The sequence below is a fragment of the Saccoglossus kowalevskii genome, chromosome 7, assembly GCF_978046115.1.
Source record: "Saccoglossus kowalevskii chromosome 7, keSacKowa6.1, whole genome shotgun sequence".
NCBI classification, from domain to species: domain Eukaryota; kingdom Metazoa; phylum Hemichordata; class Enteropneusta; family Harrimaniidae; genus Saccoglossus; species Saccoglossus kowalevskii.
Genome location: NC_140647.1, coordinates 22408169 through 22422937, shown reverse-complemented (window position 1 = coordinate 22422937; position 14769 = coordinate 22408169). Strand labels below are relative to the sequence as shown.

The 14769-nt window shown below is 34.4% G+C and overlaps 1 protein-coding gene across 1 annotated transcript in view; it reads left to right on the top strand.

The window, feature by feature from the left end:
• The first annotated feature begins 5898 nt into the window (after positions 1-5898).
• The window catches only part of LOC100376477 (PAN2-PAN3 deadenylation complex catalytic subunit PAN2-like), a 29654-nt gene continuing 20783 nt past the window's right edge, over positions 5899-14769 (top strand). Inside the window, exons 1-6 of the mRNA XM_085501309.1 lie at positions 5899-5983; positions 7718-8150; positions 9521-9690; positions 10828-11038; positions 13946-14064; positions 14547-14691. Coding sequence (XP_085357435.1) covers positions 7833-8150; positions 9521-9690; positions 10828-11038; positions 13946-14064; positions 14547-14691 — 963 coding nt within the window. The 5' untranslated portion in view covers positions 5899-5983; positions 7718-7832. The remainder of the gene's footprint in view (positions 5984-7717; positions 8151-9520; positions 9691-10827; positions 11039-13945; positions 14065-14546; positions 14692-14769) is intronic.

Genomic DNA, 14769 nt, shown 5'->3' with positions numbered 1-14769 from the left:
TATTTGCATAACAGGCATCAATTAGCATAACAATGCGTTGACGTATACGGTTTGAAGTTTTACGACTTTTTAGCTCTTGCACAGTCGCTATATTACCTAATAGGAAAAGTGACACATTCACTACCATAAGTACATACAATCACTATAACCAACTAATAACACGTAACTTTTAATTTATCGTCTGGTTCCACGGTTTACATGTAATAACGCTACAACCAATGGTCGGTTCAGCCAATCAGAACCGCCAAATCCTTATATTGGGTGGGGTCGGAATAAATGAAAACCGGAAGCATTGCCATTTGTTTACGTGCCAATCAAATAAAAGCCCGCATTGACATCACTTTGTCAACGGCTATCGTCGGTATAATAAGCGAGATATGGCGACAAAGGTGTAGAGAATTCCCGATAGAAACTGTCCTAGGGAATAACTGTGAACCGTTAAGAAGCCATATACCCGGGCCTTGTACCTTCATAAATTCACAGTCCATGATTGTACCTGAGACTGTTACACAAGCTGAATATGTATCGAGTATGATTTCAAGACTAGTATTTATTTATTTATTTATTTATTTATTTATTTATTTATTTATTTATTTATTTATTTATTTATTTATTTATTTATTTATTTATTTATTTATTTATTTATTTATTTATTTGTTTGTTTGTTTGTTTATTTGTTTATGTGTTTGTTTATTTGTTTATTTGCACATACAGTAGATGTTCGGAGTCTGCGGTGTTTATTTTCAGTAGAGAGCGGTTTAATTTGAGGATAGCGCCGTGTTCAGCCAAACCAGAAACGCTCAATGAAGGACAAGCTATTCTTTTGTAAATGGGTATTTTCGGTGCAAAATCAAATAGTTTTTTTTTTTTTTAGCGAAAATACCCATAGTTCTTTACGATAGAGCAGTTTGGCCGAACGCCCGCTATCCGTTAAAAGGACTTATACATTTGCGACTTTTCTGAACTACGAGAATCATAAAACAAGAACAGTCTGATATTTTGCGGCGTGTATTTTTTTCATTTCATCATTTTATTGAAACAATAATTTGTATTATTTGGTAACCATCATTTTCATTACGCACACCTGTTTTGTAATGCTAGTATCTCTACTGTCAACCAGCCTGTCTAAATAAATAATAAATTTAAATTTAAAAGACTGCATCAAAATTACATCCTGTCCAGATATGGTTGCTAAGGTGTAGCTACAAAAAATGCGTCAACTTTGTGGCTAGAATATTATCATAATAATTCCATTTTACTAAAACGAAATAGCCCAATCAATTGTTTTCATACGAGTGAAACTAAAAGTGATGTTTTTATTGCACTATGAAAACAAGAAAGCATAACAAAAACAGTCAGTTTTCTCTGCAAGGAAACAAAACTGACTAAAAGTAAACAATGACTTGTAAAATTTTATATTTTTATAACAAGTATTGTTTTCATCATAATTAAAACCAATATATCCAAATGTGATTATTGGCACAGCATGACTTATCAAACATATACAACGCGTAAAAGGGTAACAACTAACTGTTTGTATATGCTAAATTTATCAGTTATGTACGTTAACGGGATTACCTACACTACAGATTACTAGTAAGCGTTGCACACAAGTTGAATTTTCGATGTGGACATCGCGTCTTTGTGTCTCCAGAGGGCATTAAAGCTTGTCCTCGACGCTTCAGTGACAATCAAGCCCGAGTGACCACTAACGTGTGAATGAATGATTGCAAATATGAGTCGAGTTTCAACTTATCATGGACTTAGCGATTGAACATTAGAAACTCCGGGTATGGCGGATCTAGGAAAAATATCTATACAGAGAAAAATCTATAAACGATCCTACTGGGGAAATCACATAAAAAAGAACTTTAATAAAATTCGAGCACACGTGTATCGTGGCATTAATAAAAACTTATCAATTTTTATTATTTTGACCATTGATAAAAAAGGATGCTTTGATTATTTCGAGTACACTTTCGCTGTAGCGAGATGAAAGATTGGAATGAGTGGAAAACTACTCTATCATTGAGGGCAGTATACAATCTGATTAAAATAAGATCCTAGTTTAGGCTTCTTTTTTTTCCTAAATATGTTTGTTTAGTATTTATTTTTATCATATACTATGTTACTTATTCATGGCCTAAAAAAATGTTGGTAATCGCGAAAGCCCGTACGAAAAAAAAAAGTAATACGAAACAACAGTAAATATTATAAGGTATATTATTATTAATAATAGCCTGATTACACATTACAAATATTAATTATTTGTGTTCTAAAGTCAACTTCAGCCATGATTAACAAAATAAAACCTGTATTATTATTACTTTTAATATATTTTTTTCAAAACGTTTTGAGGTTCTCAGCTTGGGTTGCCAACGTAAGTCAAATTCGGTACCGACGCAGAGTTCTAACACGCTTATATTTTGAAGTCATGATAAATGTGATATGTCTTCATGAAATTACAAGCAGGGTTTCAATAACCGTTGAGGCACTGTGATCATTTTTTCAGATTCTTTGGACACACACTGCATACCTGCGTGTACAACCCAAAAAAACCGAATTCGTACAAATATTAGCTGTTGCTGATACAGCTGTTGTTTGTGATGCGCTGGAGCAAGCGATGAGTTGAATGACACAATATATTCAGCAAATTAACCCAGAGATTTACCAATCAAAAAATACTCCCACAAATTTTAAATCTTCAGAAATAATTTAATTGAATCTTCCATACAAACACATATATATAAATATATTTTCACTCGCAGACATGTTGTTTCCCCTGTAAAAATGAATCCATGGGCGTACAATCCTAAAACCAATTTAAAAAATACTCCCACATATATTGGGTCTTCAGAAATAATTTAATTGAATCATGCATATCCGTTTTTTTTTTAGGCGTGCTCATTTCCTCTACCTTCAGACTCTCTCCTTTATGTCCGATGAAAACCAACTGGCAAATGTTAAAATATTTGGAAAATAAACCCATGTATGTACAGGATATTCATGCATAGATCAGGCTGTTTTCTTCACTTTTACACTTTCTACGTTTCAGCGAGGTAGGCGTTAATAACATACAGTATTAAGCAATTTCTTAAAAATCGATCTCAGAAATAATTTTAATTAAATAATGCCTGTTCGTTTCAGGCAGAAAATAGTCGTTTTTTTACATGAGATTTTCTTCTCTTCACCGACGATGGCGTGAGAAGCATTCTGAAAGTAAATCCGTGAACGTACTAAAGAATCCTAAAACCGATGGGTCTTTTTAAATAAGTTTAAGTTGAATCGTGCATGTCAGTTTTAGCAAAGACTATAGAGAAGATATCTTCTCTATAGTCTTTGGTTTTAGACAGCAAAAAGTTGTTTCTTCAAATTCAGATTTTTTTTTTCAATGAAGCGGGCGCAAAAAAGCAAAAAAAAAAAGGTTTTTATTTTGTCGAACATTTCATATTTGCACCCTCGTTGTTATAAAATAGAATTCCAATGCTTTAAAGTAAAAAATTACCATGTTTGATGGCTAAATCGAACATGTTCGGTTAAACTAAAATTATTTCTGGGAGTATTTTCAGGTTTTACTGTTCTACATCCCCGGGACTATTCGCCAACATTTTAAATACTAGTATGCTATTTGGGGGAGTGAAGAAAATAACCTAAAACAACATTATTAGTCAACTAAACTGTTTCTGGAAGACAAAAACATAAAATATATTTTAAGATAGAACTGTACGGTTTATTTGCCAAATAAGTTTTAGTAATGTGTCTCCAAGGGTTTATTTGTCGAATATGGTGTTATAATTCAGTTATGTCGTTATCGTAAAAAATAGACGGTTGGAAAACAAGTGCTTTCGACCCAAGACGGGAATGTGTGAATCATTTCGAAGACACAAATATGTATGGAAGTACTTGTTTCAGTTTGGTACTACTGTGGAATACTTTATTTTCGCTTGGAATTAATTTTCGCCTTTTTCGCTAAAGGAATGATTCAGTGAAAATAAAATCCAGCGAATATACTAGTACCTGTTTTCCTATCTTTTACATTCAACTCGCCAAAAATCAGTGAAAATAAATTCCATATAACATACCTAAAAAGTCTTTTCAGCGAAAATAAATTCCAGTGAAAATAAAGTATTTTACAGTATTAACATATTTCAAACATTAAAGCAGGAGGGTCGTCACCTGCGCACGCGCGGGAATTAAGTCCCAGGCGACGATAACAACACACGCTTGGAACGCAAAGGATCATGGATAGACGCTTGTTGGTAAACATTGACACGCTATGGCCATCTAACCCATGCTTAGGTGACGACTCCTCCGCTTTAATTTCATAATTTTGTGCCTACCATGTAGTCAGGTAGTGTTCTTGAAAACGCGGCCTAGGTTGGTGTTTCTGCATAAGTGTCACTTGTCTGACGTAGACCTTAGAAACCATTTAATTATGACATATGACGTGTGTTATATGTCGGGGGGTGCTCACTTTTCTCAAAACACCTACCATCACCTATTACATTCTACTGCCTCCGAACAACCCGCTGAACAATATATTTGATATGAGTATACTAGAGCATGGTGTTGTTTTTTTTTTAAATACGTCGCTTATAAAAATCTGAGATAAAACAGTATGCAAAACCCTGAATACCATAAGCCACCAATAGTTTGATATTAATACTGAATTGCAATTCCAGTACTCAACTGCATCTTTCTATTCTCAAAGCCAAATATTCATCCAAAATAAGCTCGCAAAGCAAGATATCAAATCGATTTGTCACGAGAGTCAACAGATTGTGGAGTCGTGAGCTTTAACTCTCATTCACGATGGTCCCTGACAACGTCGATACAGCTAGATGAAACACATTGATTAGATTATCGTGTAAAATTATTTTTAAAAGATATTCATGACATTTGTAGGTTTCAATTTAAGTTTTAGAAACAATAATCATCCATTATTAAGTCGAGTGTTTGGATGTATATGTATATTGCTTTAATGAAAATGAAAAATTAACCCCACCAGCAGCAGTAATGCATTATAGCTCGATGTTTTGCTAACAAATCAGCAATATTGATACGTGAAATGTAACAGTTTTGTCATGGTAAGATTATAATAATAATAATATTCGTAGTAACACAAAAAAAAACATACTCAAAGCGCTACAATCTATATAGATACAATATAAATATAATATAAAATGTTGCATTACTGCCATTAACGTGTTCGGAATTTGCAAAGAGGCTGGAAAGCCATTCTAAAGAGATTAGATGGGACACAGACCCAGTAAGCCCTGCTTCCATAATTTTTATTAATGCCAAAGGACTGATGCAGACATATATTTGCTTTTATTTTCGTCCGCAAGATATGAATATTGCTACTTTGTTAGAAAAATAGTGAGCCATGTTACAATACTGCTAGTTGAGTTGTTTTTTTGTTAATAGTAAATATTAGTACCTATTGTCATTGTCATGTTTGATAAGAATGCATAGAAGTAAAATAAATTTATAATTTTGTAACTCAGATTTTAGTTTCGATGTAACCTCAGTTACTTTTCAAATATTTAGAAAGACTCCGTATTTCAAACTGCTCTTATAAATAGATGCTAATGCCGGAAATTTGGAGTGAATATTGTCACGCAGTACACCTTTATCATAAGTTTTGATCTGAGGTTAATAACTACTGTATCTTTCAACCGCAACAAATATCAGATACACAATTTCGGAATGAACATCAACATTAACAACGAAAGGATTGTTTTCAAATTTAAACAGATTGTATTGGGTATTTATAATTATAATAGCATTGTTGATTTGATTGTTTTGAAATAATTCAATTTACTTTGCTCATTGATATCATGAGAACAACGCACTCATGGTGGCGTTTTACGCTTCCGACTGCGCCCTCAACAGGTTATCTGGGACTATGAATGACAACAAAGATGGCGGAAACAACACATTGGTCATTGCACTGTTTTTGAAAATGATATCGATGTTTGTGGTAGGTTTTTTGATATGAGCATCTTCTATTGTAGTTGTTTGTACTATGAACGATGCTACATGTCGACATGACACTCATGTCAACATGGATCGTTCACAGTTTGGATATTTACTACGTTACACTCCGATTCTTGTGAACCTCAGTCAGTCAGTGACTCGAAGTGGTGTGCATTGTTGTCAATTCCAGCTGTCAACTCTTATTGAAACGAACAATATTGCTGTATCTTTGTGTAGTCTGAGAAGGTTGTGTTATTGAAAGGGTGCATGAAAATCAGGTAACTGTTACGAATAAGCATAGGCTATGATGTTCGGAACAAAATAATAACGGAAGTGATGACAAGATACGGCACTTTGTACATATCTAAGTGAACCATTTCTAATTTCTAATTATAAGGTTTATGATTAACCACAGTCGAGTGTAAAACAAAGCCGTGGTTCTGTGTCGTTTTTGGTCCGGGTTCAGGTATAGGGTCCTTGGAACCGTCTGTCTGTTTATACCTTTATGGTCTGTCGGACCAAAAATGCTGCAAAAACAAGGCTATCAGTTACAGTAAAGAGGACTAAGACTTATGATGATAGATCTGTTCAGACGGTTCCGTGTTCAGTATCCGAAATAAATAATCTGACTGAAAAGAATCTTGAAATAAAACAATAGTCTCATTGATAATTTTATCAAAATAGTATAGCAATACATTAACTTTGAGTGTCATTTCAATTTTCTGTTGGCATAATGAGGCAAATCATGGATCTAGGGATTAAGTTCACTTTGTATGCTGTTTGATAGAGGAAACTGTTGCTCTGAGTGTGTAAAAAAAAGATTGTGACAATATAACTTGTAATACAGTACATGTAGTATTAATTAAGAAACATGAATATTTATTATTTTTTTTCAACATAATTACGATGACCTCATAATTCTTGTTCATTTTTGGTCAGAATTGTTTCCACCAAAATTTTAGCCAGTATTTTTCACACAAAATGTTGTTTTAAGATTTTTATTCTTACTTTTTGATGTGCAAAGAAATAAATCATACTTGATGCATGATGTGCAAGTAATCATTATAAATATGCTATACAAACAGTACAATGTTGTCATAATACTGTAAAATACTTTATTTTCGCTTGGAACTAATTTTTCGCTATTTTCGCTGAAGGAATGATTCAGTGAAAATAAAATCCAGCGAATATACTTTTTTTCCTATATTTTACATTCAACTCGTCAAAAATCAGTAAAAATAAATTCTATATGAAACACCAAAAAAGTCTTTTCAGTGAAAATTAATTCCAGCTAAAATGAAGTATTTTACAGTAGGTGATTTTTCCTTCAACTGCGAGATCTCCCGAGTTGCATGAAAGACGTGCGGCGAACGTCTGCTGCAAAAATCGAACAATTTGATTTTGAACTTGAATTTCTTTATTTCGTAGCTCACATCGACCGGCCGATTTTTGACAGAGGAATATTGCTTTCAAATACCCTTACTTAATCGAAATTGTCTATCATCAAATGTGTACAGCACATTATTAAGCATGGAAATGCCCCCAAAATATTTTTGCGATTGTCGAATCCCACGCGATGTTTGACGCCACTATGATGCTATGACCTTTGTTTGTTCTGTTTTTACATTTGATTTCACGCATAACGTGTGATTTTCGCAGTGAACGGAAAGTGGTCTATTGTAGGTCCCCACATTCAATGTGCAAGGTTGTTGTAGTTACTCTATGTTTTTCATTTCAGATGCACTCATTTCGCTACAACTGTAGCAGTAAAACCTGACTTGCTTTATTGTCTAACTTAGGAAATAACAAATTCTGCAAAGCATAAGTTAATCTGAGTACATTTAATTTGTAAAATGGAGTACCCACAGACGGAAGAACAATATTCTGCTGATTACACCGAAGGGGAGGAGTTCAGCCAAAATGGCGGTCATGTTGAAGCCCCATTAGCTGATGAGTATAGTATGCCAGCAACGCCAGGCGAGAGTCACCCAGTGGTGGAAGAATTCACAGAAGAACACCCAGCGCTGGATCCAAATGGCGGCGTTTCTCTCACTACACCGGGGGAGTATCATGAGATGCGTAGTATCTTAGCCGATGGTGGGGACCGATTTGGTGTGTGCTCTGTGGCGTTTGATCTGAATGAGGAACTGTTATGGATGGGCAACCAAGGGGTAAGTCCTGCAGGGTTACTCTGGATCACACACTAATACAGAGGTGCTGCATTGATGGGGTATATTTTATGTCATAATGTAGCAAGGCACTCTTAATTTTTTTAGTCTTGGTAGTGCAAAACTATCTGATTTACTCATCACAACTGGTAATAGAATCCTCTTATTTTCAGTAATGTTTGACAGACTATATTTTCCCTCGAGGTTGACATGTATAAACTTTGTTTTTAGTACCGGTACAATGTACATGCAAAAAACAAGAACAAAACTAAAATACAAGACAATTGAGCGGCCAATAAATCCCAGATCATAGTGTAAACCATATTTACCATGTTCAATTGGCTGAATCGCAGATTAATGCCTACAGTTCAAAATAGTCATTTTGACTGACCGGAGTCTATGGTGGGTGTGAACTATGTCTAATAGGCAGGTTGAAAACCCTCTGCCTAAATCTGTAGCATTCTAGTCTTGACCAAGAAGTAGTTCAATTTTCATGGTCATGACATTCATGCTGCATCTCTGTGTTTGTTTGCTTGAGAATTACATGCCATAGCTTCACAGTCATTTGTAGCCATAGACAGTTAATGGATAGATATACAATGTAGTTTGTTTCACAGTTGGAATATTTCTTTACTATCCCGCCCCGGTCATATTGATGGACGCCAAATCTTCAACATTGCCAGCTGAGATGCTGACTGGTTTGCTATGTGCGTCTTGAGACCATTACGCATTTGGGACAAGTTTTGAAATGGTATAAATTGCTGTGTGACAAATGGCAAACTTTCCAAATAAATTAAACAAAATGTAATGTACCGTATGTACGGACTCAGTCTCACATTTCAGGACATTTCAGCTGGTAAATAGATTTGTCAATCTGTTTACTATATTTCATTCATTCCAGTGATTCAAAATTACCCATTTCAAGCCTACAGGGCTCATACCACTAATTGAAACTCCATAGACGGCAATGTTACAGTCATTCTGAGAATTATTCAGACAGTCACTAAGCAATATATCTTGCATGTCTTTGCCCTTTGCCCAATCTAGACTTGTTGGCGCTAAAAGTACCGTAGTAAACAAAGCCCACATGTTAGTACTCCATCGCAATGACCTCCGCTACACGCCTTTCGATACTTCCTCTGTACTGTCTTCGTGCATATTTTGAGGTATCCTCATAATAACCTCATAATATCTTTCAAGCATCTTCAAATACAAACCAATTGATTTTTCTATGGTCAAAATTAGTACTATTTTTATGCTTTTTTTGAATTATATTGTATTTTTAATGGGGATGTGGTTTAAAAAGTCGGTAGTCATAATTGCTCATTTACTGATGTACTGAATGAAATTGCTGTGGTGTGCTTTGATTTCAGGGGCATATCACCTCTTATTATGGCTTAGATATGCAGAAGTACACATCATTTCAAATTCATGCTAGCAACGAAGTGCGACAGCTACTGACCTTTGATAATGGCGTCTTAGCATTGACAAGCGATAATCTGAGATGTTCTACCAGGCAGGGTATGCGAGTATTCGAACTGACGTAAGCTACATTTGAATAATTTATGCACTTGCAATTTTATAGTTTGCATATACATGTATAACTTGTATCAACATACTGTAGAAGGGGAAATATTTTCTGGAAATATTCTCTAATTTTATTGGATTTGGTCTTGCAGGTAGTTTTTGAATTCACAGGTTTATGAAATGTATAGTCTATTGTTAAATTTAAATATTCACTGGTGTCGTGATATTTTTCACAGCTAAATAGTGTTAAGTGCAAGTCCATGGGTGGGCGTTGGCCACACACAGTTTAATGAGAGGAACTTGACCCTCCCAGAGGATACAGGCCAGGAAACATATGGGGTTCTATTTATTTTAGAATACTTGGACTTCCTACAGGAACTCATAAATCTCTCATTAAGAGTTAAGTTGATTAACCAGGGTTTACTTGAAGTCACATAGTCATGTATGGCAATGGACAGTTAGAATATACCATTTATAAATATTTCATTGGCTCTCTCAAATAAAAGCCAATGTCCTTATGATTTACGAGCCATGGTCTATTTAAGGGCTAGTAATCTTGTACTTAAGTTGTCAAATGCTATGATTGTCTTGCGAGACGATGCTTTCATTAACCCGGTATTAATAAATAGTTATTATATCGTGACCTACATGTCTGATCATTGGTTGGTTGTTGACTGAAATGGTATTATACTGGTGTCTTCACTCTACCCAAATAAGAAGTTTATTACAAATGGGTTTTCAGTACATTTCGCTGTCAGCGAAATAAGCGAAGATAAAACCCCACAAATAATGAAGCCTTAAACAGTGGACGAATATTTAGAACTTAATGAGAGCATTTCTCATAATAATGGTTTTCACACTACTCATATCATGTCCAACAATTTGTTGGTGATCATCAAATTAGTACTGTGAAATATTTTATTTCAGCTCGAATTAATTTTCGCTGAATAGATTTTTTGGTGTTTTGTATGGAGTTTTTTTTCACTGATTTTTGATAAGTTGAATGTAAATCATGGGAAATAAAGGTATATTTGCTGGAGTTTTTTTTTTACTGAATCATCCCTCCAGCGAAAATTAAGTAGTTTACAGTTCTCATATAATTTTTTGAATGTGTCCATTTCACCCATGCGTTTTTACATTTATTTAAATCCAGAGGTGAAAATATTCACGATATGCAGTGTATGTTACAAAGAAATGCCTCTAGACTACTGATAGGTGGACATCATACCAAATTAATTGAGGTTGACCTGATAACGGGACAAGAGACTGATCAATATGAAATTGATGATCCTGGGGTTGCCATCCTAAGAATGGCTAATACTATCAGTAGCAGTTTACTGTGTTGTGGAGATACCAGTGGAAAGGTTAGTGTGCATCAAGAAGTATTTTCTTTTCCAAAACAAGCATTATATGTTTGATCAAGTATACTTTAAATGCGATTTTTGGTTTGTACTTCTATTGGGTATGCCCTTTTAATAGAACAAGTGCTGTACCTTTCATGAGTAACATGACAAGATGAATCTAAGGCACACACTTAAGGACTGGCAGATTATATTAGGAGATGAATCACTCTCCTGTCTCACAAATTTTCTTGTACTGCTGGAGAAACGACATATATATATATCTCGGTGTAAAAAAACCAAACCAGATTTTCATGTTTTTAAGCAGTATGTGAAAACAATACAAAAAATAGAATTGTACATTCCCAAGGGAAAAAACAAAACCAGATCCCACAACAGGAAATGGAGAAAATATGTAGATAACTTTCAAGATACAAATGAATGAGCATGAACAATAAAGTAAAGGAATATTTGAACGAAAATACACTTGTTGAAATCCAAAAGAAAAGAAACACCCAGGTCAACAAACATAGAGACAAGAATCTATCTGTAATTATATTTTATGAAAAGAAATTGTTATGTACGTTACGCATCCAAGAAATGTATTTTTAAAAGGAAACTCAACTAAAAAGTGATAAATACAAAAAAAACCATGACAAGTTCATTGTGTCATTGCAAGGTCACATGACTTTACTACCGTTAAATCTCCTGGAACACAGTCTGGTCTGATCTGTTGGTGTTTTAAAACAAGTTACGGACGATGTCAAAAGATCGATGTCGGATAAAAAACGTATTTGCTTTAGCTTTGGGTGGGGGTTTTGACCGCAAAAAGTTTCCATCTTACAAAAACGATTTTATTATTTTAAAATAACAGAAAATTAAAAAAAACACATCCAAGACGAGAATGGTTTGGTCCAGTTGTAAATATGTGCGTCAAATAAGGTCAATTTCAGGGCATGGACCTAGAACCAACTGCTATGCCATACTACTGTACGATTATCAATTTGTATTTAATGGTGAATGTAGTCTGACGTCATGACCAATATTTATCAATTAAGTTTCAGTGGGGGTGGGGGGTTTGGGAAAAAACTAAAAGAATTAAGTTTTTTATTCAACATTGAACTTTTGATGTTGTCCCTTAATTTGTTTACTTTATGTGTGAGTAATGTACCGGTACATTATGTAATTAGTCTGAAAAAGTAAAATACACTTGATTTTCCTGACAAAGTTACTTTTTATGAAAATTTAAATGATAAGTTATTTAAGGCCAATATATATCAGGGGATACTTGTATAAAGTTAATTAATTAATTTCTATGGTCAAAATTAGTACAGTTATTTCGATGTTTCAGTATACAACAAATACAATTTTTGTTTTATATGAATTTCTAATGGGAAACAACATTTAACTCTTTTTTTGTATTTATAAACTTTTATTGGAGTTTGCACTGAAATTAACATCTTACGTACCTGGTTTGTACATTACAAATTGCAATTAATCTACATATTGTGAAGTGGATTGGGTAACATTTTTCATAAAATATCCCCATTTCTTGTTATGAGAAGTCAACTTATTCCGTCGGACAGCAATGAAGTACTCTATCTCCAGGAAATATTTTACATATCTTTTGTATGCCATGAATTCTGGCTTTTGATTTTTATGTCTACACAAGTAAATATATTTTCATCCCCAAAAAGGATTTGTTGTGCATTCGGGAATGCCCTCAGGCCAAGCTTACCCCCCCCCCCCAAAGCATATACAGTGTTTCCCAAAAATCTTGGGTGCATTGACATTGGTAAAACAAATGGATAAGAGATTCAGAGCATGATGAACAGAAAGTACACAGATCAGACTCCACAATGGGAGGGTTCATCTTAAATAATGTTTTGTTTGTGGTCAGAATATTATGGATTATTTTGAGTTGAAATTCTCTGAGACGAGTATCAATTGTAGTACGAAAGGGTAACTGGTAGATTGGCAACCAAGACATCAAGTGTGAAATATTCAATAATACAGTAAAATAGGTCTCAGATCTAGGCGAGATAAATTTGTTGTTAACAATACTCTTAGCTACAGTTTTTGTAGTACAATTTTGTAACTCAACCGATGTACTGCCGTGTTTAAGTCTAACTGGTTTATCCAAAGGGTTAACATTCTCGTCAAAATCAGAGTTGTTTAGTTTGTGAGGTACGCACTGTATCAGGCCATACCATTTTAGAAAGCATGACCCAGGTACTCCTTTACTCTGAATCTCCTCCCATGCCCGTAGTTTCCCAGTTTCCTCATACATTTGTTTAACAAACAAAATTCCAGCATCAACAAAATGCTGAATGAAGACCGATTTCCCTCCCAGAAGAATCAAATTGTTATTCCAAATTATTTGCTCATGAAATGCATTTTCGTTTGCTGGGCTTACGTCTGAATTCAGTCTTACCCAATTTTGTAAAATATTTGAAAAGAACAGTGGTAACCTCACTGGCAGGACTTTAGGGTCAAAGTTACAATTCAATAAAACTGAGAGTCCACCAACATTTAACTCTGCTAAAATAAACTTTCACACATTTTTTTAATTTTCCTGAATGACTATATATGCGTGAAATCAGCACTACCGGTAACAGTTATTAAAAACTATTAAAAACACTAATTTCTCAGACTGGTGCGATCGCAACTCACTGGATGTGCAAATTCAGCATTATTGTAATCAGATATACCATAACTCTGTTGTATGTTTATTTGCCTTTTTTCTCAATTATAATGTGCACAAGATCACAATTAGCCTAATTTTCATCGTTCTGCAAATTTTGTAGAACAGATAATATAAAATATTGCTTATATTAGGTATGCTCACAAAAACTCGAATTTGTGACATTGTCAGGGATATTATTTATAAAATATAAAATGTTTTTTTTGTTGTTGTTTTTTTGTTTTCAGATCATATTACGCGACCCACAAAGTCTGAAAAAAGAGCATGTATTAGAAGCGCACACCGGTACACTGTCTGACTTTGATGTACATGGTAACCAGCTGGTTACATGCGGATTTTCTAACAGGCAAGTGTTTCATCACAGTTCATGTAATCACTTTTAATGTTGCCTATAATCTATACGTTTTCTGAGATCTACACTAACTGTCTAGTTACTATTGCTGGTTTATCTGATTAACAATGCAAATGTATTCAAATATCATGGACCATTCACCAATGTACATGAAGGGAAAATACACTTCATTCATTTGCTAATTTAAACACTACTCACATGATTTAGGCTGTTTACATGTTCGTCGACATAACTCTGATCAAATTTACAGTCAATAGCTGGCTGTGAGCAAATTTCATTGACCAGACTACCGACTATACGTTAATTGTAGAGGTATCTGAAAACTGCTGAAAGCACATAGATTCTCAGCTGTGGACTTTTAATGTGGTACCTTGCTTTTCTTCAATTAAATCATGCCTGTTATTAAGCCAAAGAATGAAACCTGTCAGTAAATAACATTGATGATGTCCCAACTGTTGATATGATTTTCTCTGTAGGCTCGGCAATCTGAGTCTAGACAGGTTTTTAATGGTGTATGACTTACGTGTCATGAGGGCACTGCCACCATTGCAGATACCGATAGAACCAATGTTTTTGAGATTTGTACCGACCTACACATCTAGACTAGCTGTAGTATCACAGGTTAGTGATGACTTGATTGAAAAAATACTGTAAATACTACGTATTATAACTTTTTTACCAGATTTGCAGAATTTGCAG